This window comes from Carcharodon carcharias, chromosome 19 (genome assembly GCF_017639515.1).
Source record: "Carcharodon carcharias isolate sCarCar2 chromosome 19, sCarCar2.pri, whole genome shotgun sequence".
NCBI classification, from domain to species: domain Eukaryota; kingdom Metazoa; phylum Chordata; class Chondrichthyes; order Lamniformes; family Lamnidae; genus Carcharodon; species Carcharodon carcharias.
The window spans coordinates 98,191,964-98,214,494 of record NC_054485.1 but is presented as its reverse complement, the minus strand read 5'-3'; the positions used below and the strand labels follow the sequence as shown (position 1 = coordinate 98,214,494).

General features: G+C 41.8%; 1 protein-coding gene across 1 annotated transcript; it reads left to right on the top strand.

The window, feature by feature from the left end:
- Positions 1-10,357: 10,357 nt before the first annotated feature.
- Positions 10,358-11,251, top strand: LOC121291287 (probable G-protein coupled receptor 139). The gene has a single exon (XM_041212358.1). It carries the CDS (start codon positions 10,358-10,360, stop codon positions 11,249-11,251), a length of 894 nt encoding a protein of 297 aa, XP_041068292.1.
- Positions 11,252-22,531: the final 11,280 nt, after the last annotated feature.

Sequence of the window (22,531 nt, the reverse complement as noted above, 5' to 3'; positions counted from 1 at the left end):
GCAAAAGAAAAGTATAAGTCTTCTTCGTGAATCGGTCAGTGCAAGTATAGAGGTGAGCCATAACATCGACATTACGAAGGGACACCTGTCCTCTCTCATAGTCCACACAGAAGTCAGCCTTCTGACTTTTCATATTTTGACAGCACTCAAATTCCATTGCATGGTGTGGGCCGTAGAAATTACCGTTCCACTTTGTCAAGATCATTTGATGGTATCAGTGCAACAGGACTGAGTCAATGGACTATTGGGCTTTACTGATGATCCACTAGTCAATGCCCTCCAACCTGATCTCCCAGTAGTGATTTTCTGATGTAAAGCCTTCTTGCGTCAACACCCAACCATAAATACTGAACTGTTTGGGGTTGTGACAAGACGATTTCAGGTTCGAGCAGACTCTCACTATGATGTGGTCTTTAGAGAGGACAAAGTCCAAGCATGCTGATTCCGAGTCTAGTGTCAAATGGGCAGGATCTGCGATCGACAGTAAAATAAATTGTTTTGAAATTGAGAACAAAGTGAAAAAAAAGGAAAAAAATTCAATGAACTAATCCGAAGCAATGAGGGGCAAAAAGAGCTCAAAAGGGAAGGTCAGTGTAGAATTTAAAGGCGAGATCAGTCCTCGATGAGATTCAATTTTGAGTTTCAGACGGGCAGCATGTTCTTCTTGTTTACTCTTTCACTGGGGCAAAGCCGAAGATAGATGGCAAAGATTTATTCCATTGGGAGTTGGATGATATTGGGTGGTGTGGGGAACAGGGTAAGTGGAATGGAAGGGAGAAGACAAGGGGGAGAGGAATGAAAGAAAGAGCAGAAGTGGAGAGAGTTGATGAGGGGAAGCAAGTTGAGTGGGCAAGGGGAGAGGAGGGGTGAGGAGAGAGGTAACGATTGAGGAGAGGGCGGGGAGGGAAGAGGAAAGGAGGGTGGTGCAGAAAAGGGGAATGGAAGAGAGAGAAGCAAAGGAGCGGAGGGGATATTGAGAATTGAAGAATGGAGGGGAAAGTGAGGAGAGGAGAGATGGCGATTGAAGGAGTGGAAGGGTGTGGGGAAGGAAAGGATAGGGGATTTGGCGTGAAGTGGGAGAGCAGGCGAGAATGCAGGGGAAAGGAATAAGGAGAGGAAAATAAGGGAGAGAAAAAAAGAGGTAGAAAAGAGAGGTGAGGATTGGAAGGGCACAGGATGTTACCTGAACTGATTATATTCAGCGGAATAATCTTGAAAATACAAAGTTAAGGGCACTTTATCTAAACATGTGCAACATTCGCAACAATGTAAATGATTTGATAGTGCAAGAACAGGTAATTGAGTTTGATTTAATTCTTAACAGAGATACGTGGTTACAGGATGGCCAGGACTGGGAACTGAATAGTCAGGGATATTTATAATTTAGAAAACGTAGGCAGAACGGAAAGGGAGGGGAGTAGTACAGGGACCAGATCACTGCATATTGGGAGTGGATATTTAGAATACATTTGAGTGGAGCTTAGAAACACCAATGGACAGCAACGATTTGTGGGAGTAGTTTACATACCACCAAACTGTAGTAGCAATATTGAGCTAAACCAGGAAAATGGGACTGCGTATAACATGGATAATACTAGAATCATGTGTGTCTTCAATTTACATATGAATTGGGCCAACCAAATTCGCACTAATACTGTGGAGGATGACTTCTTGAATTGTGTGCAAGGTAGGATTTTGGAGCAGCAGGTTGAGGAACTAACAAGGGATTAGGCGATTTTCAATTTAGAATGATCAACTGTTGGGAGTGGTACGAAAACCAGAGAAACAGCAGTGATGCGGGAGGCAGTGTCCCCTGGTAGAAACGTGAAAAAGCCTGGCAGAAACATTTTAACAGTGAATTCCAGGGTTAATTTATTATAGATGTGAGGATGACCACGTGCTGGACACCAGCAGATTCAAGGAGGCAGAATGTTATTACTGCCAAAAGGAAGGCCACGCAATAAAGCAATGCAGGGTAATTAATAACATTGCTATAAAGGAGACCTTAGGCCAAAATATGAAAGAGCTTTACATTGAGTTTGAAAGTGATATGTGTCTTTCCGAAGCTAGGATCCTAAATCTGAAAAAAGCAAATTAGGAAGTTACGAGGGACACATTGTCTGAGGTGAATTGGAGAAATAGATTAAAAGATTTGATGGTAAACTGGCAATGGCTCATATTTAAAGAAGTGTTCCATAGTCTTTAACAAATGCACATTCTTCAGGACACAAAAAACCAACAGGAAAGGATAATCAAACTTGGCTAACAAAACAAGTTTAAGACTGTTCTTCAAAGTAAGTGGCTTATAATGTTCCCAGAAAAAATTGGTTACCCGAGGTTTGGGAGCAATTCTTAATCATGCAAAGGATGACCAAGAAGCTGATAAAGAAAGGCAAAAGAGCATATGAATGCATGCTAATGAGAATCATAAATGCGTCTTTAGGTATGCAGAAAAAGAAAACATTATCAAGGACAAATATGGGCCCATTACAGGTGGAGACAGAATAATTTATAATGGTGAGTATGGAAATGGTGGGGAAACTAAACAATTATTTTGAACTGGATTTTCTGGCCCTGTCATACAGAACCAGCCGTGGGAGGTTCAGCAGTGCAGCCAAAAGACAATTGGATTTTCGCAGGATTGGATGATCCTGTGGTGCGTGGGGCCATATAAACCCACCTTTTGTCTTTGTCTTCAGAAAGGAAGACACAGAGGCGTTCCAGCAACACTAGGAAACAAAGGGACCAGTGAAAACGAGGAATTGGAAGAGAATATTATTAATAAGGAAGTAGTTCTCGAAACATTCGTTGGATTATAGGTTGATAAATCCTCTGGACCAGAGGAGCTGCAGCTCAGTACCTTGTAGGAGGTGGCTATAGACATCCTGGATGCACTTCTGGCTATCTATCAAAATTCTAAAGATTCGGGAAAGGTTCCTGCAGACTAGAAAGTTGCAAATGTAACCCTGTTTTTAAGAAGCGAAGGAGAGAGCAAACTGAGAAGTACAGGCCTGCCAGTTTGCCGTGCCTGGTAGGGAAAATGTTAGAATCTATTATAAAGGATGTGATAAGGGGACACTTGAAAAATAATACAGCCATTGGGCAGAGCCCACATGGGTTTATGGACGGGGAATCATCTGTGATAATCCTATTGTGAGTTATATGAGGATGTTACTATTAGCATTATTAAAGGAGAACCAGTGGACGTTCAGAAGGCTTTTGATAAGGTCCCAGTTAGGAGGTTAGTAGGAAAAATTAGAGCACGTGGGATTACAAGTATACTGCTATGGATTAAGAGTTGGTCAACAGGCAGTGAAAAGAGAGCAGGAATTAACGTACCATTTTCAGGATGGCAGGCTGTTACCAGTCGGGTATTGCCAGGATCTGTGCTTGAGCCACAGCAATGTGTGATCCATATAACTGATTTGGATATGAGGACAAAACGTAATACTTGCATTTTTGCTGATGACACAAAACTAGCTGCGAATGTAAGTTGTGAGTGAAACGCAGGGAGGCTTCAAGGGTCTTGGACAGGGTAAGTGAATGGGCTAGAATGTGGCGCAGGGAATATAATTTGAATATGGGTGAAATACAAGAAAGGGAGATTATTTCTTCAATGGTGAGAGGTTGGGAAGTGTTGATGTCCAAAAGGACCTGGATTTCCTTGTTCAATAGTCACTATAAGCTAGCAAGCAGGCATAGCAAGCAAATAGGAAGGCAAATTGTATGTTGGCATTCATTGCAAGGTATTTCAGTACAGGAGTAAAGATGTCATGCTGCAATTGCACAGAGCCTTGGTGAGACTGCATTTGGACAAATGTATGCAGCTTTAGTGTCCGTCACTAAGGAATCAAGTATTTGCCACAGAGGGAGTGAAACGGGTGTTCAACAGATTAATCCCAGGGCTGGCGGGATTATTTTATGAGGAGGGATTGAGGCAACTGGGTCTGTATTCCCTAGGGTTTTGAAGAATGAGCAGTAGTCATCTCATTGAAATTTAGAAAAGACTTACAGGGCATGAAAGGGTTAAGTGGATAGAATGTTTCCTTTGGCTGGTGAGTCTAGAACCAGGAGGCACCGTCTCTGGAAGAGGGTGTTGGGGGGTGGGAGGGGGGGTGGTGGGGGGGGGGGGCGGGGGCGGGGTGGGGTGGGCGCAATTTAAGATTGAGACGAGGAGGATTTTTTTCACTCAGATGGTGGTGAATCTTTGGAAATCTTCACAGCAAAGGACTGTGGAAGCTCAATCATCAAGTATGTTCAGGGCAGAATTGACAGTTTTCTGGAGATTAATGACGTTAAAGGGAAAATGGCTCAAGAGTTAGTAAACCAGCCGTAACCTGTTTTAAAGGCGGAGATTTATCAAAGTGTTGAATGGCCTACGGCTGCTACCATGTTCCTGTGTGCTATTCCACCCTCAACCTCTGAGTGTTATATCTGACAGCGTAGAGGGAGCTGTACTCTGCACCTGACCTGTGCTGTACCAGTCCTGGGAGTGTTCGATGGGACAGTGTAGAGGGAGATTTACTCTGTATCTAACCCATGCTGTACCTGCCCTGAGAGTGCTTGATGGGCTGTTGCAGAGGGAGCTTTGTTCTGCATCTAACATGTGATGTACCTGCCCTCGAAGTGTTTGATTGGACAGTGTAAATTATTTGTCTCCTCTAGTTTTCAAGCAAGAGGCATTTTAGCGACAAATGCAGTGTGAGAGCCACATCGACCACTGAATTGTCATTTCTTTCTGCTCATATAATTGAAATAAATGATAGGAGAGCAAAATTGGAATACTTTGCAAGTTATATGCTGGTGGCTATGATAATATACATGTTACTGTATAACGCACATACATAGATATAGTTACTGGTGCACATTGTAACATGTGGCTAACATGTCATATAAAGGAAGCTGACTTTTGATAGCCTTGATACACATTTTTTAATATTAAGATTTAAAAAAAAAGGAATAGAATGCTGGGCTCGCTGTGACACTTCAAAAATGAAGCAGCCACAGAAAATGGGTGAATGGAGTCGGGGAGCTGCACTTCATGTCGATGGGAGCCACCATTGGCTTGATTGACACTGGTGTAGATGAAATAACTACTCGATGTTGAGTTGTGACATGTTTGAAGAACACTGGGGGCCGAATGTTGACAACACTCCTCCTGGGATGAACCTGAGAACCCTTGAATGAACTGCCAGATAAAACACTGACAGGCACTTTACTAAAGCCCCTCATGACTTAAACATCTCAATTAAATCTCCCCCAGCCTCATCTGTTCCAAAGAAAACAACCCAGCATATCCATTTTTCCTTAGCCGAAATTCTACATTTCTACAAACCTCTTGATAAGTCTCCTCAGTTCCCTCTCTACTGCAATCACATTCTTCACCAGTGCGGTGCCAAGCTGTGCTCAGTGCCCCAAATACAGTCCAACTTTTGTCTTATAGAAATTTTTTAAAAATCATTAATGGGATGTGGAAATCTCTGACGAGGCTATCAGTTATTTCCCACCCCTAACTGACCTTGCTCAGAGAGTATTTAAGAGCCAAGCATACTGCAATTGTAATATTTGCAATTCTCCAGTTCCCTGGCAACTCCCCTGAGTCTAGGGAAGACTGAAAGGTTGTGGCCCGTGCCCCTGCAATTTCGACTTTCACTTCCTTCAATATGCTTGGATGAATCTCGTCAGGCCCCGGTGCCTTGTCAACTTTAAGTACCGACAGTCTTTTCAGCCCTTCCTCTTTATCAATTTCGACCCCTTCTAGTGACAGAGCTTCCTCGCCTGTCACCATGGCCTGGGTAGCATATCAACGCCCTTGGTAAAGACGGATGCAAAGTGTTCATGTAATATCTCAACCATGGCCCCTTCGCCCACGTGTAAATTCTCTTTTAGGTACCCAACCGATCCTACACCCCCTATTAACTCCCTTTTACGATTTAAATTCTTTAGCAGCCTTTGTGTTGGGTGCTAGTCTTTTCTTAAAATCCCTCTTCGCTTCACTAAGATGCTTTTCCGACTCCCCACTGAGCCTTCTGTATTCTTCTTGTGCCGTATGCCCCTCAATTGTTCTCAATTGTATTTTCTACCTGACATCTCTCATAAGCACACCTTTTCTTCTTTATCTTAATTTCTATCACCTTTTTCATCCAGGGGGCTCTTGACTTGTTTGTCCTATTTTCCCCTTTTGATGGTATTTTCCTTGACAGTGCAGGAACCAATTCTTTTTTGAAGGTACCCCATGATCAGCTACAGTTTTTGCCGCCAATCCTTCTTTCCAGCCTCTCTGGCCCATCTTCGTTCTTGCCCCATCGAAGTCGGCCCTCGTGCAGTCAATCAGTCTTACTCTGGATTGCCTATTGACTTTTACTATCATCATCCTAAAACTGGCTCCTTACTTTTCCCCCACTGACACTTGACCTAAATAGCCCAGCTCATTTCCAAAGACCATATCCAACAGTGCATCATTTCTTAACATCAAAACCCTGCGGACGCTGGAAATCTTAAACAATAGCAGAAAATACTCGAAAAACTGAGCAGGTCTAACAGCATCTGAGGAGAGAAAGACAGGATTAACGTTTCGAGTCCGTCTGACTGTCCGTCAGAGTGAAACAGGAGTAAGAGTGTGTGCTTTTGGAGATGTAATATTACAGGCTAGTGACGAGTATTCCATCATACTCCTGACCTGTTCCTTATAGATGATAAATAGGCTTTGGAAAATTAGAAGGTGAGCTACTCGTGGCAGAACTCCCAGGCTCATCTGCTGTTTTAGTTACAGAGTGAAGATTACAATGACCCATAAACGTTGTTGCTTACAAAGTTGTCTGCTGCCATTCTCCATTAACTCTCGCACCATTGAGTCTGAAGACTTTGGCTACAGATGCTACTTCAGAGGCCTGACACTTATTTGCAGGGCTCAGGAAAGGTTGCAGGATTCGGGTGGTGGGGTCGTGGGGGAGGGGGGGGGGGGGTGGCGTTATTTGGGGGCCAGGTGGCTTCTGCTTTGAAAAGGATGTTAATATATATAATGAATGTCAATGTCTCAATTCAAATGTGTTCCTGAGCGAATTTGACTTTCGCAATTGCCATATATTAGAATTAGAAAATAACAAGTTGTTTTGACAAGATGGAGGCAATTTTAACCTTTAGATTGACATTAACGGGGAACGCTGTAGAAGTGGTGTCCAGTTCGCTATCTCCAGTTTATTGCCCAGCTAAATTGATCAGAATGGAAATCACGGAAATAATTTTAACATTTGGCGACAGAGTGGAATTGTCGTTTAACCTGTGGAACTGAATGGGCTTTGAAGGAGTTAAAATTGGACCGACATAACACCCAATATTAAATTAGTCTCCGGTTATTCAACTCTGCTGAGCTTAACTTCCCCTGATGCCAATGGAAAGGAAAATAAGGATCGTCAGATATCACCCATTGTATACGACCATCGAAAGTTAACATTACCTCCAATGAGTCTAGTCGTCTCCAAATCTGCTTGGTTCGGTGATACTGCGGGAAACTGGAAACCTACGTGAATATGTTAACCATCGCCCTGTTGTAAAATGGGCGATTTCGAATTGAACATTCATTATACACGACGTCAGCTGTCCCCTTCCGTTCATTTCGAAGGAAAAAGAATTTAGTTGTGGCAGATATGAAGCGGAGGATTTCACAACTTGCACCTACACTGTCGGCCAAAGTTAAAATCTGCCTCCCCAAAAAATTCCTGCCTCGTGAACACTAACCCCTGAATTCCAAAGGCTCTTGCACTACTCTATTCAGTTATTGATACATTTGTTCCAGTGAACGTCTTGTCAGTTTTGCTTCATTTTGAAATGAAGTGGATTTGTCTGGGCGCCTTGGGCCCCCTGTTGCCTGTATGTTCATATAACTTTCCCGAACTACTGCACCGATATCTGTGTCATTTGCTTTACGCTATGTTCTATTAACAAGGTTTCATTTCCTGTTACTCCACCGTTATTGAGGAGCAAGCCTTCCGGTAAGCAGGAACATATCCACATGCAAAGCAGCAGGAGAGCAGTTGGAGTCTCACTCTGCCCAGGCAAGCGGAGACTAGAAAATAATCCAGAATTCTGCGTTAGCATCCAGGCAGAGACTCGTGTTCGGATATAGTGCACTGAGTACTTGGAGTCTCACTCCAGGCTGCAAAGCAACTGGGGACAACGGGAAGGGATCTGAATCAAGCGGGAGCACTTGATAGCGATGGTATTATGTGTCTCACCACCTCCCTCCACGGCATCCTACACCCACCGTGTGAAGACTATGTGCAGATCTTCAGTCTTGGTTTAAATAGATTTAAAAAGGTATTTTGAAGATGAATGTCTCCCGGAGGTAAGCAGTAATTTACATCGTATGTTCTTCATTGAGAAGCGGCTCTAAAAACCTTGGCATAGTGACAATACCCTCATTAAGTCATAATATTGTAGGTTTAGGTTTCTTTCCGGAGGCTTTGAGCATGTAATCCAAGCTGACTCCTCAATACTTCGAGGTATAACCCAGGCTGTCTCTTCAGTACTTTGAGATGGAACCTAGTCTGACTCTTCAATGCATTGAGATATAACCCAGGCTGATTTATCAAAACTAAGATATGTGAAACCAGCTGAATCTTCAATACTTTGATATGTAAGCTAGGCTGCCTCTTCAATACTTTGAAATATAACCCAGGCTGTGTCTTCAACACTTTGATATATAACCGAGGCTGACTCTTCAATTCTTTGATATATAACCTAGACGGACTGTCCAATACTTTAACACATAACCCAAGATGACACGACAATACTTTCTTATATAAAACAGGCTAACTCTTCAACATTTTGAGATGTAACCCAGGCTGACATATCAGTATTTTGATATATAACCAAGGCAATACATTGTGATACAACCCAGATTGAATCCTCCACACTTTGTGATATAACCCAGGCTGACACATCAATCCTTGGACATATAGCCCAGTCGGACACTGCAATACCTTGAGATGTAATCCAGGCGGACACAGCAATACTTTTGAGATATAACCCTGCCTGACTCTTCAATACTTTGAGATATAACCTAAGCTGACACTTCAATAAGGTGAGATATAACCTAGACTTACTCTGCAATACTTTTGAGATGTAACCCAGGCGGACTCTTCAAAATTTTGAACACATAACCTAGGCTGAAACTTTAATGAAGGAGAGAGGGAGTCCTTCTTTGTCAGCATGTACGGTGTTTCAGGTGAGATGATAATCCAGGGCCCTGTCTATCAGCAAGGCTGGATGTAAAACATTCCATGGCACAAGTCATTCAACGGCAGGTTAATTAGCCCTGAATATATTGCCTTCAACCAACCTTAAAATCACAGCCACCCACTTCAGCAGCATCAGAACAGTTCTTTCTGATGAAGAGTCATCAATCACTTTTTTTTTTCATTAATGGGATTTGGGCAACACTGGCTGGGCCAGCAAGTCCTTCACGCTTGAGAACGGTTTGGCTTACTAGGCCATTTCAGCGGGGATTTAAGAGTGAACCACATTGTTGATGGTGTGCACTCACCTGTAGAACAGACCAGGTAAGGATGGTTAATTTCTATCCCAAACAGACATTAGTAAACCTGAAGGCTTTTTTACAACGATCGACAATGGCTTCATGGCCGTCCTTAAAATTTTGAGCTGGATATTTTTTTATTGAAAACAGATTTCACCATCTGCTGTGGTCGGATTCGAGCTCAGGTTCCCCAGAGCATTACCCTAGCCATCTGGAATACTTGTCCAGTGTTAGTAATACTACACCGTGAACACAAGACACGGCGTCCATGTTTCTCTACAGATGCTGCCTGGGCTGCTGAGCATTTGCGGCATATTCTGTTTTTATTAAATAAACATAAGCTATTGTTATTGTTTAGTCAATATTTTTTTGGAGGTTGTGTGTGCTTGGCTTACACAGATTGTCTTATTTTTTCTGGTATATTCAACCAGCAAGTAGCTTTAAAAAACTACCGCACCGACGCCGAGGGGCATACTAACTTCATGAAAGGCACTATGTAAATGCAATTGTGATGCTTTGTATTTCCATCATTTGCAGTCTCCCTTTATTTTGCTTTTTCTATCTTACAATTCATTTTCAGTGCTTTACTGTGACGATTTTACCTTTGACTGCACAGTTGGCTGTCAGTGTGGGCTTTGCTGATACGCTTACTATCATAGGTAATGAATTGCAGGCGACTCTTATGACATGGCTAATCACTTTGCGTGATTCTTTTCATTTATCTCCACAACTGTCATTGCTTCCAAAAGTTACCTTCCAGAAAATGTGTTGTCTCCATTTAATTGATAATTTTCCTGTTGTTTGTGACCTACAGCAAACATGATGACGGCTGTGATCCTGCCTAAGGGAAAATGCGGTCTCTCCAGGGGAATCACTCGTTATATGGTGGCAATGGCAATCTCAGACATCCTTGTTCTGATCTTTCACGTGTTGCTGAGCAAAATCGTTGCTTACTATTTCCCCTCTTCATTTCTGTCCCAAACTGCAATCTGCACCTCGTATGCCTACCTGAGAATTGTTTCTCTGGGTTGTTCAGTCTGGTTAACGGTGACATTCACCTTTGACCGATTCATTAACATCTGCTGTCAGAAACTGAGACTCAGGTTTTGCACGGAGAAAACTGCAGTAGTGGTTATTATGTCCACGTGTGTACTGAGCTGTTTAAAATACAGCCCCTTCCACTTCATGTATGAGCCCAGCATTGTTATCGACAATGTAGAGTGGGGCTGTCAGGCTAAGACAATCTTTTTCATTTCCGCAGGCTGGGTGGCTTTCTCTTGGATTTGCACTCTCTCTGTCTCACTGCTCCCATTCTTCCTCATCTTGCTGCTCAATGGTCTTACAGTCAGGCACGTCCTAGCAGCCAGTAGGGTCCGCAAAACCCTGAAGGGACTGGGCAGTGGACAAAACAGGAGCGACAGTGAGATGGAGAATCGACAAAAATCCATTGTCTTACTCTTCTCTTTCTCCATCACTTATATACTATTGTGGTTGACGGAAACAGTAACTTTTATTTGCACTCGGATAGCAATCAGTGCCTTGGACCAGAATCCCACAAGCCCCGCATACATCGCCAATGAGGTTGGTCTCTTTCTCATGCACCTGAGCTCCTGTATGAATACTTGCATTTATGGATTGACCCAAAGCAAGTTCAGAAACGAAGTGAAGAATGCCATTAACTATCTGATAACACGAGTTACTAAATTAATAAAATGAATGCTATGGTCAGGCTAGACTCCATACCTGAATTTAACTGGAACATTACCTGCCTCCATTCCCATCCCTTCACCATTGGGTCATTCTTTCTTAAACCGGGAGCACCCTGTGCATTTTCCTCAACTCAAAATTGTTTGCTATGTGAAGAGAAGCGTTTGTGCTGAGTGTACACTTCTGTAAAGGAATGCTGAGTCTGACCGGTGTCCTGGGTTACTGCTTATTTAATGTTTATATGAATCATAATGGACAGTTTATGTAAATACAACTCTCTCAATTAGAGCGTTACCTAGGATATATGACAAAAAAACTTGCTATTCTGGCATCATTCATGCTCCACTCGAGCCTCAGTCCATCATTCCAAATCTAAATCCATCATCACAAACACCATTTCCACCTCCCGTATATGGTAACATAGGATGGCAATTTCTTAATACAGGTCAGAGTGATGGTTAATGTGGGGAAATCAGCCAGAGCCAAGTCCATGGCACTCTGGCTGGTTCAGCTGTACAGCGATGGTGAATGGGGGATGCGCTTGGGTAGGAGAAAGATTAGAAAAACAGCAGGGGAAGGGGATTCAATGCCTAGTTGAAGTCGTACAGCCTTTGTCCCAGGCTTAGGGTTATCTGTGAGCTACAACAGCACGCTCTGAGGGGGGACCCATGAACAACAAAAGGTCGTTGTCCACATCAGTAACAAAATCATCGACAGAATGAGGGGTAATATCCTGCGAGAAAATTTTAGCAAGCTAGGAAAGGGACTATTAATCAAACATCAAATACTGTACTCTCTGCCTTACTCCTGGTGCCACGTTAGTATAGATAGCAATAAAAGGATAGAGCAGATGAATGTATGGCAGGGCAGATGGAGCGGAAGACGTGGGTGGTTTACATTCCTTGGACACTGAGACATTTCCTGGGGTAAGTGGGACTGATACAGGCCATATTGATTTCACCTGAACAGAGCTGGAAGCAACACCTTTGGAATGCAATTTCCTACTGCCACTGGGGAAGTGAAAAATTTACTTGGCATAGGATGGGAATCTGGAGCATCAGAAAGGCTGCACAGGATCCACAAATATTTGCGAGAAGCAGACACCACTAGCAGGAATCAGTAAGTATTGTCTGTAATCAGACTAAGACGTACTGCCATGATGTATAAGCAAGTTTTCAATGCAAGCCTGTAAATTTGATAGTGTGGAAAATCATTAAGCTGAGATGCAGGTTCAAATAATTACATGGCGATATCCTGTTGTGGTGATTTTGGAAAACTTGTGCAGTAAAGGGATGGACTGCGAGCAAAATATTTGTGAGTGCAAGCCAAGACAGGGGATGAAATAAAGGGGATTAGGTGGCTATGAACATTAAGGAGAATATCAAAGTGCTTAAGAGGGAGACGATGCCCTTGAAAGGTCAATGACATAATATATTTGGTTAAATTGAAGAAAATACAGAGGTAAAGTAAAACTTTTGGGTGCATCCCATGGGCCAGCAACTAGTGAAACCAAAGAAACAAACCTGCAGGGGATTTACAATGCGGTGGAAAAATATAGAATATTGATAATGGGGCACCTCCAGTGTCCTAATACATTTTCTTGGATAACACTGTTAATGTTATAGAGGTGAGATCGTTTTTTAAGCATCATCAGGGTAATGCATCACTGCATTTAGCGCTGGGGAATCCATTAAGTAAACCAGTCAAATTTCAGGCAGCTATAAGGAAATAGTGATCATAGTATCATATAGTTTAGTTCATGTGGAAAAGAATAAGTAGCAATCTAAACTAAAATTTAGAAATTAGAATGAGCAAGAAATTAATCTGAAAGCGGAATAGGAAGGTTGGCTGCACTTAACATTATTAAGTCACCAGGGCTGGATCGGATGCAGTCAAGGATGCTCACAGATGTAACAGTGGGAATTACGGAGGTAGGGGTCATAATCTTCCAATGCTCAATAGAGATGGGGTTGGTGCCAGAGGACTGGGCAATTCTAAATGCGTCAGGATTATTGACAAAAGTGTATATGAATAAAGTGGGCAACTACAGTTTCACCTCAGTGGAAGAAGCACTTACAGAGTTGATAAATCATGTTCAAATTTAGTCATTTAAATAAGCATACGTTAATTAGGAAATTCAAGCAGGTATTTATTGAAGGTGAATCGGTTTTCACTATCTTAAATTAATTATTTTGATAAGCATTATGAGAGGATACCAAGTTGATTTGAAAAATAACCTTTTAATGAACAGAATGGTTTGCTTCTGGACTGCACTACCAGAGACAGTGGTGAAGGTCAATAATTTTGAGGTTTTGAAGAGCGTGTTGCATAAGTCCCTCTAGGGATTTGCATTGCAGGGTGATGGGAAAGGGCGGGACATGGGACTAGCAGAGTAGCTCTTGAGCGAGCTGGCACAGGCACAATGGGCCAAACAGCTTTTTCTGTGTTTTAACCATTCTATGATTTTCATCAGAATAATCTTGTCCTGGGGATGGAGTGCATACAGCTTTGGAAACGGAGTTCAGACTGACGAAGAGCAAGTTCACATTTTGGCGAGTTAGCCTCAGACAGAGAAGAAGAAGAATGACAAAGACTGTGCGAAGATAAAGTAATTGGTTTGTTGAAAATAGATAATGGTTATCATCTTACAATTTTTCAACGGGGGAAATATCAGCTGATACAATGTTGAACAAGCACGTGTGTGTAAAGCAAATGCAAAAGAAGGGTTTAGAGATGGTGTGATGAGGCAGAGTTTGGTTGTCATCGGCATACATTCCGAACTAGAAGTTACTTTATCAGATAATGTCACTAAGGAGAGTTTAGGAATAAGAGGAGGGAATGTACAGACCCTTGGGGACTCAACAGTGTAGGAATGAAAAGTTAAACCATTGCAGGTGATCCTCCACCTATGGCTGGATAGGTGGATTTATGCAGGTCACCAATGAATCATTTACCACGGTCATATTCAGACCAAATGAAATGGTATTTGTGCCTTTGAAATGGGGCATTGTGGCATTGTAGCAGAAGGGAAAATTTGATTCCATGGAGTCAAACCTGAAACTGCAGGTGAGCTGAGCACCTATTTTGGGGATGGCAACACTTCCACCGATTTTGGGAAAGAACGGGATGTTGGAGATTATTTGGTAGTCTGTAAGGATAGAGTGGTCAAGTGTAATTTGGGAGATGTGGTCATAATGGTAGAGGAGTTCTTCAGCCATATTGACCCTTCAAAAAATATTCAACAAAACATAGCCGTTGGCTACAGCACTCTTCCTGGCAAATGCCTGAATTTGAGCCACATTGTTTGTGAACTTGATATCTTGCTGCAATCTCCGATGGTCTTCCAATCAGTTATCTTTTATATTACTAAGGCCACTTATATCCACTGCTGTAATATTCCTGACTTCGCTTCTGCCTCAGCTTGCTAGCTGCTGAAAGCCTCATCCATGCCTTGGTACTTTTATACTTGATTGTTCCAATGACCTCCTGGCTGCCCAGTTGCATTCTACCCTCTGTAAACTTGTTGTTCATTTCGTAGTTCCCACCAGGTCGCATCTTTACAACACCCACCTGTTTACGAGCCTAAATTTTCTACTGGTGAGGCAGCACTTTTTTTTTCAAATTCTCTTTGATATTTTCAAATTCTACCATGCTTTAGCCCATCCCTATCACTTAACGCTTCTGCCACAATCCAACCTTCCAAGATACCTGTGCTCCTCTAATTCTACCTTCTTCTTCATTCCCAATTTCAATGGATGCATTATTGGTGGTAATGCCTTCAGTTGCCTTTCCTAAATCTCTGTGCCTCTCTTCTTCGTTTACCTCCTTTAAGACACTCCTTAAAATATATCATTATGGCAGAGCCGATGGTAAATTCTGGGTTGTTCAAGCCTTCTGAGGCAACTTGTAATACCTGCTACAACTCGTTTTGCAATCTGCATAAATTTCGAGATGCGTGCCTTGAATTCAGGAGTAATAAGACCACCAGGCCTTATAGTTTTTTTTTTACAAAACTAGGTTAAACATTTAATAATAAAAGAAACAATTTGAAGTGCATACATAGATCTACAAGCTATAACTATGATAACTTCTAAATACCCTAGCCCATTTTACTTCCAGTTATGCTTTCGTCAAGGCAAACATAAGGCACGTAGATTGTAAAAGACCCAGACAAAGTGAGACACAATACCTGAATCATGCAAATTCAAAATTAGTTTCTTACCTTCAGCTCTTTGAAAAGAGCAGCATGAGGCAATGACCCTGAAGGCTTTTCACACTTTTTAGATCTTAAAAATGCCTCCCCTTACACACAGCCTTTGCTTCTATATAAGTATTTCCTCTTTGAATGTAAATAACCATTGTTTCATTATGTCTTTGAAATATACCTCCCTGAACAAAAATAATTAGCATGGTGCTAATTTTACCAGTAACCTTTGGGAAAAATATACATACTGTTTCTTCTTTTCACCTGGCTAGGTGTAATAGTTCATTCCCTCTTTTGTCAATAATCTAGTCTAGTTTATTTAAGAATACAAATCTCTTTTTGATCTTACATTCTAAATTTCCACCATGATTGCCATATTTAAATCAAAACGTCGAGACCAGCTGCCTTTACTCCAACTAAGTCACACATACACAGACACATACACACACACAGACATGCATATATAGACACCAATGCCACCATTTTAGAAGAAATTCCATTAACTTTAAATCTTCATGACAGCCAAGTTATTGAACTAGAGTTTAGATAACTGCCTCAACATCTACTTATGTGGCTGTGTGACAAAATTGATTTGATGTGGCACCTCTGAAGGGCCTTTAGATGTTTTACTACCTTAAAAGAACTACAAAAATAGGTGTGGTTATAAATGTTAGTATTCCATTTTCACCATTTACTGTTTTCGGGAGTTCATTGTCCACAAATAGAGCACTGTAATCCGTGTCTTCAGCACTGACCATAATATGCCAGTCTTAGTAAGACTCAAGTTTGTAGAATTGCAATTGTTACACAATTGTACAAAAAAGGGGATAAAGATAAGCCCAAAAAATAAAGTTCAGTCGGTTTAAATTCTGTGGTGGTGAAGCTTCTGGAAACAGTAATTTATGGCAAAATTAATAGTTACATGGGTAATCACAGGTTCATCAAATAAAGTAGGCATGAATTCGTTAAAGGAATATTGCGCTAAACTAACCTAGAGTTAGTGGAGTTCATTGAAGGACTAAAAGAGAGGTCTATGACGGTAATGTTCTTGATTTTGTTTGCAAACACTTCAACAAAGCATTTGATACAGAACCGCACAACATACTAGTGAGAAAACATAGACCCCATGGAATAAAAAGGACATCAGGAACATGGGAACAAAGTGGCTGAATGACAGGAAATATATATTAGTGGTTAATGGGAGTTCTTTGGACTGGTAAAAGATTTCCAGTTGAGTTCCTCAGGGGTGGCTGTTAGGAATATTGCTTTTCCTAATATAGATTAATGACATACACTTTGGTGCACAGGACACAAGTTCAAGATTTGTGATGATCCGAAACTTGGGAGCATTGTGAATTGTGAGGATATAGTGCAGAACTTCAGAAGGACATAAAGAAATTCTTCAAATCTGCGTACAAATGTCAGGTGAAATTAAACACAGAGGAGTGTGAAGTGATTCATTTTAGTAGGAAGAACATGGAGAGACAATATAAAATAAAGGGTGCCATTCGAAAGTGGCTTCAAGAGCAGAGGGACATAATTGTACATGTGCACATGTCATTGAACGTAACAGGTCAGCTTGAGGGAGCAGTCAACAAATACTACAAAATCCTAGGTGCCTGGAATGGGGGCATAGATTGCAAGATCAAGCAGGCTATGTTAAACTTGTATAAAATGCTCGTTTGACCTTAAGAGGAGTATTTCGTCCAGTTTAGGAAAGATGTGAAGGCATTAGAGGAAATGCATTGATGGTTCCCGGGAATGGTTTGAACAATCAGGAACTTCGGTTGTAAAGATTAATTGAAGAGGTTGGGACGGTTTTTCTTGGAGAAGATAAGGTTGAGAGGAGATGTGATAGAGATTTACAAAATCAATAGGAATCTCGACAGAGTAGGTAGGGAGAATTTGGTCCCATCTGTGGAAGACTCCAAAGCTAGAAGGCACAGAAAGAAGGTAATTGGCTAAAGAAACAATGGAGGCATGAGGAGAAAATTCTTTCACCCAGCGAGTAGTTAAAGTCTAGAGTGCGCTGCATGCGAGTATGGTAGTGGCAGGGTCAAAGGAGGAATTTAAGGGGGAATTGGATCATTATCTGAAAAGGCAGAATATGCAGGGTTACGGGGAGAAGGTGGGAGAAGGCCGCTAAGTGCATTGCTCATTCAGAAAACCAGTGCTGACCTGTGAAACCAAAAGGCCTGTATCTGTGTTGTAACAATCCTGTGACTCTGTGAATAGCCTCGTCACTCAGCAAGACAAGGGGAATCCTACCACTTTGTCATAGACGATAACAAGGATCATGTGCTGTTTCTATGTGGAATTTTAATTTTTGGAATGAAAAAAGCCTCCTGGTTCTGTACCTGATAACTTCACTCGGAGGGAAAGCAAGAATGTGCGCTTTCTCAAGCACCAGTGTAAATCGTCACTCGCTGTTTTTGCGTATGTAAAGTGAACCATTGTGAAGCATTGTAAAGTTTCAGTTACCACAAAACACTGTCAGTGACAGGTTTAAATTGAATTGGCTGTCCTGGGAGCGAATAATCATCAGGGGAGGAGATAGAAATCGGGAAATGAAAATATCATAACTACGTTGGCAGGATGTGACTAGTTGCGGATCTGTGCTAGGGCCACAAGTTACAAGTGAATTGACTGAACCAATGGAGGGTTGTGCATATAAGGGTGCTCATCAAGCTGCGTTAGGTTGCACAGCAAAGAGTATAGGGGAACGCTGAATGAGAGAAACAGCCACTGATAGAGTAAATGAAAGGGCAGAACTGCGGCATGTAGAGCGAGGATGTGAGCTGATCAAATTGGACATTGCAAATGTAGGTCAATGTATTTTCTAAATGACGGGAAGCTGACAACTGAGGATAGGGAGAGATATTGAGGGTTTAAGCACAGAAATAACAAAAAGCTAGTGGAAATATATAAAAAAAGAGAAACGAATGCAATATTGATCTTTATCGAAAGAGGATTGGAATATAAAGTGGCCGTGGGGATTTCCAGTCATGTTTAATCAGTACAGAAAGCCGCCCCCATTTCAATTGTATTCAGGGATGTAACTATACAGTAGGAATGATGTATTTAGGTACAAGGGAATTGTATATTACATGGAAGACCGAATGTACCGGGCCAAAATTATTAAATTTTAAGGACCGAATACTTGTGTAATACCTTTAATTGGAGGTTAAAGGGTTAATTGAATTTTGTTGCTTTAATGTTAGGATAGAGAAAGATAAGCGAGAAACTAATGCACTGGATGGAAGCGCTCGGAATAATGTTTTTTTCAACTTTATTTATGGGATGTGCACATCACTAGCTAATCGAGCATTTATTGTCCACCCTTTATTGCCCGAGGTGGTGCTGAGCTCAACCTTGAACCGCTGCAGGCCATTTGTAGGGCAGGGCAAACGCTGAGGTTACGAATATGAGAAGGCGAAATTACCTCAGGATCAAATACGACACCAAGGTTGCGACCAGACTGACTTAATCTCAGGCCAAAAGCAATGTGATAGGTCCCATGGTTTCGATTTCCTTAGGTATTACAAAGGGTGCAAAATGATAATTAGAGCTAATGCCTGCAGTATTATTGTTGGAGACCAATTCATTAACAAGGGCTAGTGTAAGTCGGGAACTCTCTCGCACAAAAAGATGTGAATTAAAAACCGAAAATGAGATTGATAGATTTTTGTTGAACAATGGTATCAAGGGTTACGAAACCAATATGGGTAGATGGTAGCATAAAGTCCAGCCATGATTTAATTGAGTTTTGTTGAAAAAAGAGATTTGTTGAAGATGTTCGCCTTGCACTCATCAGGATACTTTACAAGATATGCGGATGATACGTTTGTTATATTGAAACGCACAGCTGCATACAATAATTTCCTTACATATCTTAATGCGATCCACCCTGCGCTCAAATTCACATTTGAAATGTAGCAGTCAAATGATCTCCACTTCAACAAAACCAAACATACCTGGAAAAACTCAGCAGGTCTGGCAGCATCTGTGGAGAGGAGCACAGTTAACGTTTAGTGTCCGAATGACACTTCAGTAGAACTAAGTAAAAATACAATAGAGGTGAAATATAAGCTAGTTTAAGGGGGCGGGGAGTGGGATACGTAGAGCTGCATAGAGGGCCAGTGATAGGTGGAGAGGACCAAAAGATGTCACAGGCAAAAAGAAAAAGAGGTGCTCAAGTTCGTAATATTATCTGAGGCATTTGCTAATTAAGGGTAGAAAGAACGACAAGCACGGTACAGATGGCCCTAGTGGGGGTGGGGTTAAGGAATCAAAAAAGGCTAAAAGGTAGAGATAAAACAATGGATGGAAATACATTTAAAAATAATGGAATTAGTTGGGAGAAGAAAAATCTATATATATTATTGGAAAAAAAGTGGGGATCAGAAAGGGGGTGGGGATGTAGGACAGAGTTCATGATCTAAAGCCTCAGAGTTTGACAGTCAGAGCCCTGCAGTTTGCTGCTCCTTTGGTTATCGATTCTTGAGCGAATGGGGCGAGATCCAATTATGTACGTGAAGGAAATCGGCTATCCGTTTGTGGCAGTGTTCGGTATCTCTGGTAAGCCTTGAAGTTGTGCATTGTAGCAAAGTATTGGAAAAGAAGTTCGTTTCATCTGCCGGCCTTTGTTGAGGTGTTGTTCGTAGCCTGATATCACTTTCATGTACTGCTTTCCTCTGCCTCTGTGACATTTGTGTTGACATTCTCTGAAGGGCCGAGCCTTTGAGCATCATTTTGGCAGGGTATGTAAGTGGGTTGCTTTCGCACTCTGGATATCCACGGAAGTTTTGATTAATGGTGGCCTCTATTTTAAACCTGGCACCCAGCGGATGAAAAGCGGCCGGAAGAACATTGAGTACATGAACCTCTTGAGTCAGAGTTGTGGAATGTGTGTCCAAAGCTTGTCGCAATAGGTGGTCAGGGGACTGCGTCTGACTGCTGGCGGGAGTGAGTGATCTGGATCAGTAGAGCTGAATTCACCCACAATTTGTACCTATTTATGCTACGGACTAGGCTTTTCAAGAAAGTGAAAGCTGGTGCAATGAAAGGGAAATTGAAAGCTTGAATACGAAGTTGTCCGCGTGACTGTAGACAGAGTGCCATTGGAATGGTTGCTTTACAGGCTGGAGGACAATGTAGAGTGAGATTTCCCAAGAGGGTTGGTGTTGGGGCCTCATTTTCTTCATCCATATTTGTAACTTAGATCCGGTTGTGGAGCGCACAATATAAAAAAATGCAGATGGCTTGGCTGTCTTATGAACAGTGAGCAGGATACCTCAGGAACAGAGGACAAGTTGGTGAGATGAACGAACGTGTGCAGATGAAACATAATGCAGGGAAGTGTGTGTTCATGCATTTTGAGAGAGAGAGAGTAAAGATAACAAACAAAATGAAGCATACATTTCCAAAAGTGGTGCGGTATGAGAAGGGATTGGGACCATATGTGCACAAAACATGGAGCTGACGAGGTAGGTTGAGAAAGCTGTTAATCAGGCTTGCAGGCTCAGGCGCTTTATAAATTGAGGGATAGATTACAAAAGCAAAGAGTATTTTTCTTTTAATTCGAACAAGTCTGCCCTTGATTGATATTTAAAACAGATTTGACACATCTGTCCCCATTGCAGTTCTTCTATACTGAAACAGCTCTGAAGGATCCTATGGAATCGAGACAAAAACTCTGTTTCTCTCGCTTTAGATGTTGCCAGACCTGCTGAGTTCCTTGGAATCAGCTGCAGTATAAATTTTCAGTTCTGGGCACCACATCTTAGAAAGCATGAGAATGGACCTTGGGGTTAGGGTCTACAATTATGAGAAGAAAAGAGTTGACGTTTCGAGTCCTCATGACCCTTCGACAGTTCTGTCGAAGGGTCATGAGGACTCGAAACGTCAACTCTTTTCTTCTCCGCCGATGCTGCCAGACCTGCTGAGTTTTCCAGGTAATTCTGTTTTTGTTTTGGATTTCCAGCATCCGCAGTTTTTTTGTTTTTATCTACAATTATGAGGATAGATTGGATAAGCTGGGTCTGTTTTCCTAAGAGAAGGGAAGGTTGAAAGGAGATTTGATAGAAATGACAAACTCATGATGGGGCTTTATAGAGTAGATAGGGAGAGACTATTCTCATTGGTCGAAGGGCTGAAGACCAGAGGACATAGGAAAGTAGAGAATAGGAGTAGGCTATTCAGCCTGACGATCAAGTCCTGCCATTCAATAAGATAAAGGCTAACCTGTTTGTGGCCTCAAGTCCATTTTCCTATGCAAAGCCCATGACCCCATGACCCTTGACTCCTTTGCCAATTAAAAATCTAACTCAGCCTTGAACAAGTTCAATAGCACAATCTCCAGTGGCCTCTGTGGAAGGGAGTTCCATTGAATGGCCACATTCCATCAGAAAAAGAAACAATCTCCAGGTCTCCATCTTAAAAGGGAATTATAATTAAGGTGAAATCGAACGAGCCAAAGACTATTTGAGGAACTATTTGTGCAAGAATTGGTTGGAGCCTAGAACATGTACCCTGATGGTGTGATGACGACAAATTCAATCATGGCTTTCAGAGGGGAATTGGATGAGCAACTGTTGACAAAGAATTTGCAGGATTATGAGAAAGAATAGAGAGAGCAGCTTGCTTTGCAAGACAGCTAGGAAGATTGGACTTAGGACATTCGACCCTTAAAGCCTGCACTGCCATTGAATAAAATAATGGTTGATCTGATTTTGGCCTACACTCCACTTTCCCCTTTGAGCCCCATAAAGCTGTGTTCCCTCATCAATGAAAAAGCTTTCTTAATCAACGTCGAAGAAATTAAATGATGCAGCCTCTGCTCTGTTTGGGGTAAGATAATTCAGGATTATGGGAAAGAGCAGAGAGTGGGATTTGCACTGGAGGAGAACTAGCATTGACACAATAGGCTGAAGATCCCCCTTCTGTGATGCAGAAATTCCTTGATTCTATATTTCGAATGATAAGGAGTGAGTAAACAAACTACTAATGGATTCCCTGGAATCTATAAGGCTAAGGGGTAATTTGATTGATGTTCATGGAATCATGGAATCACCGAATGTTTACAG

What these genes read in the sequence shown, in the direction of transcription:
- LOC121291287 (XM_041212358.1), top strand. Translation starts at nt 10,358, where the DNA reads ATGACGGCTGTGATCCTGCCTAAGGGAAAATGCGGTCTCTCCAGGGGA.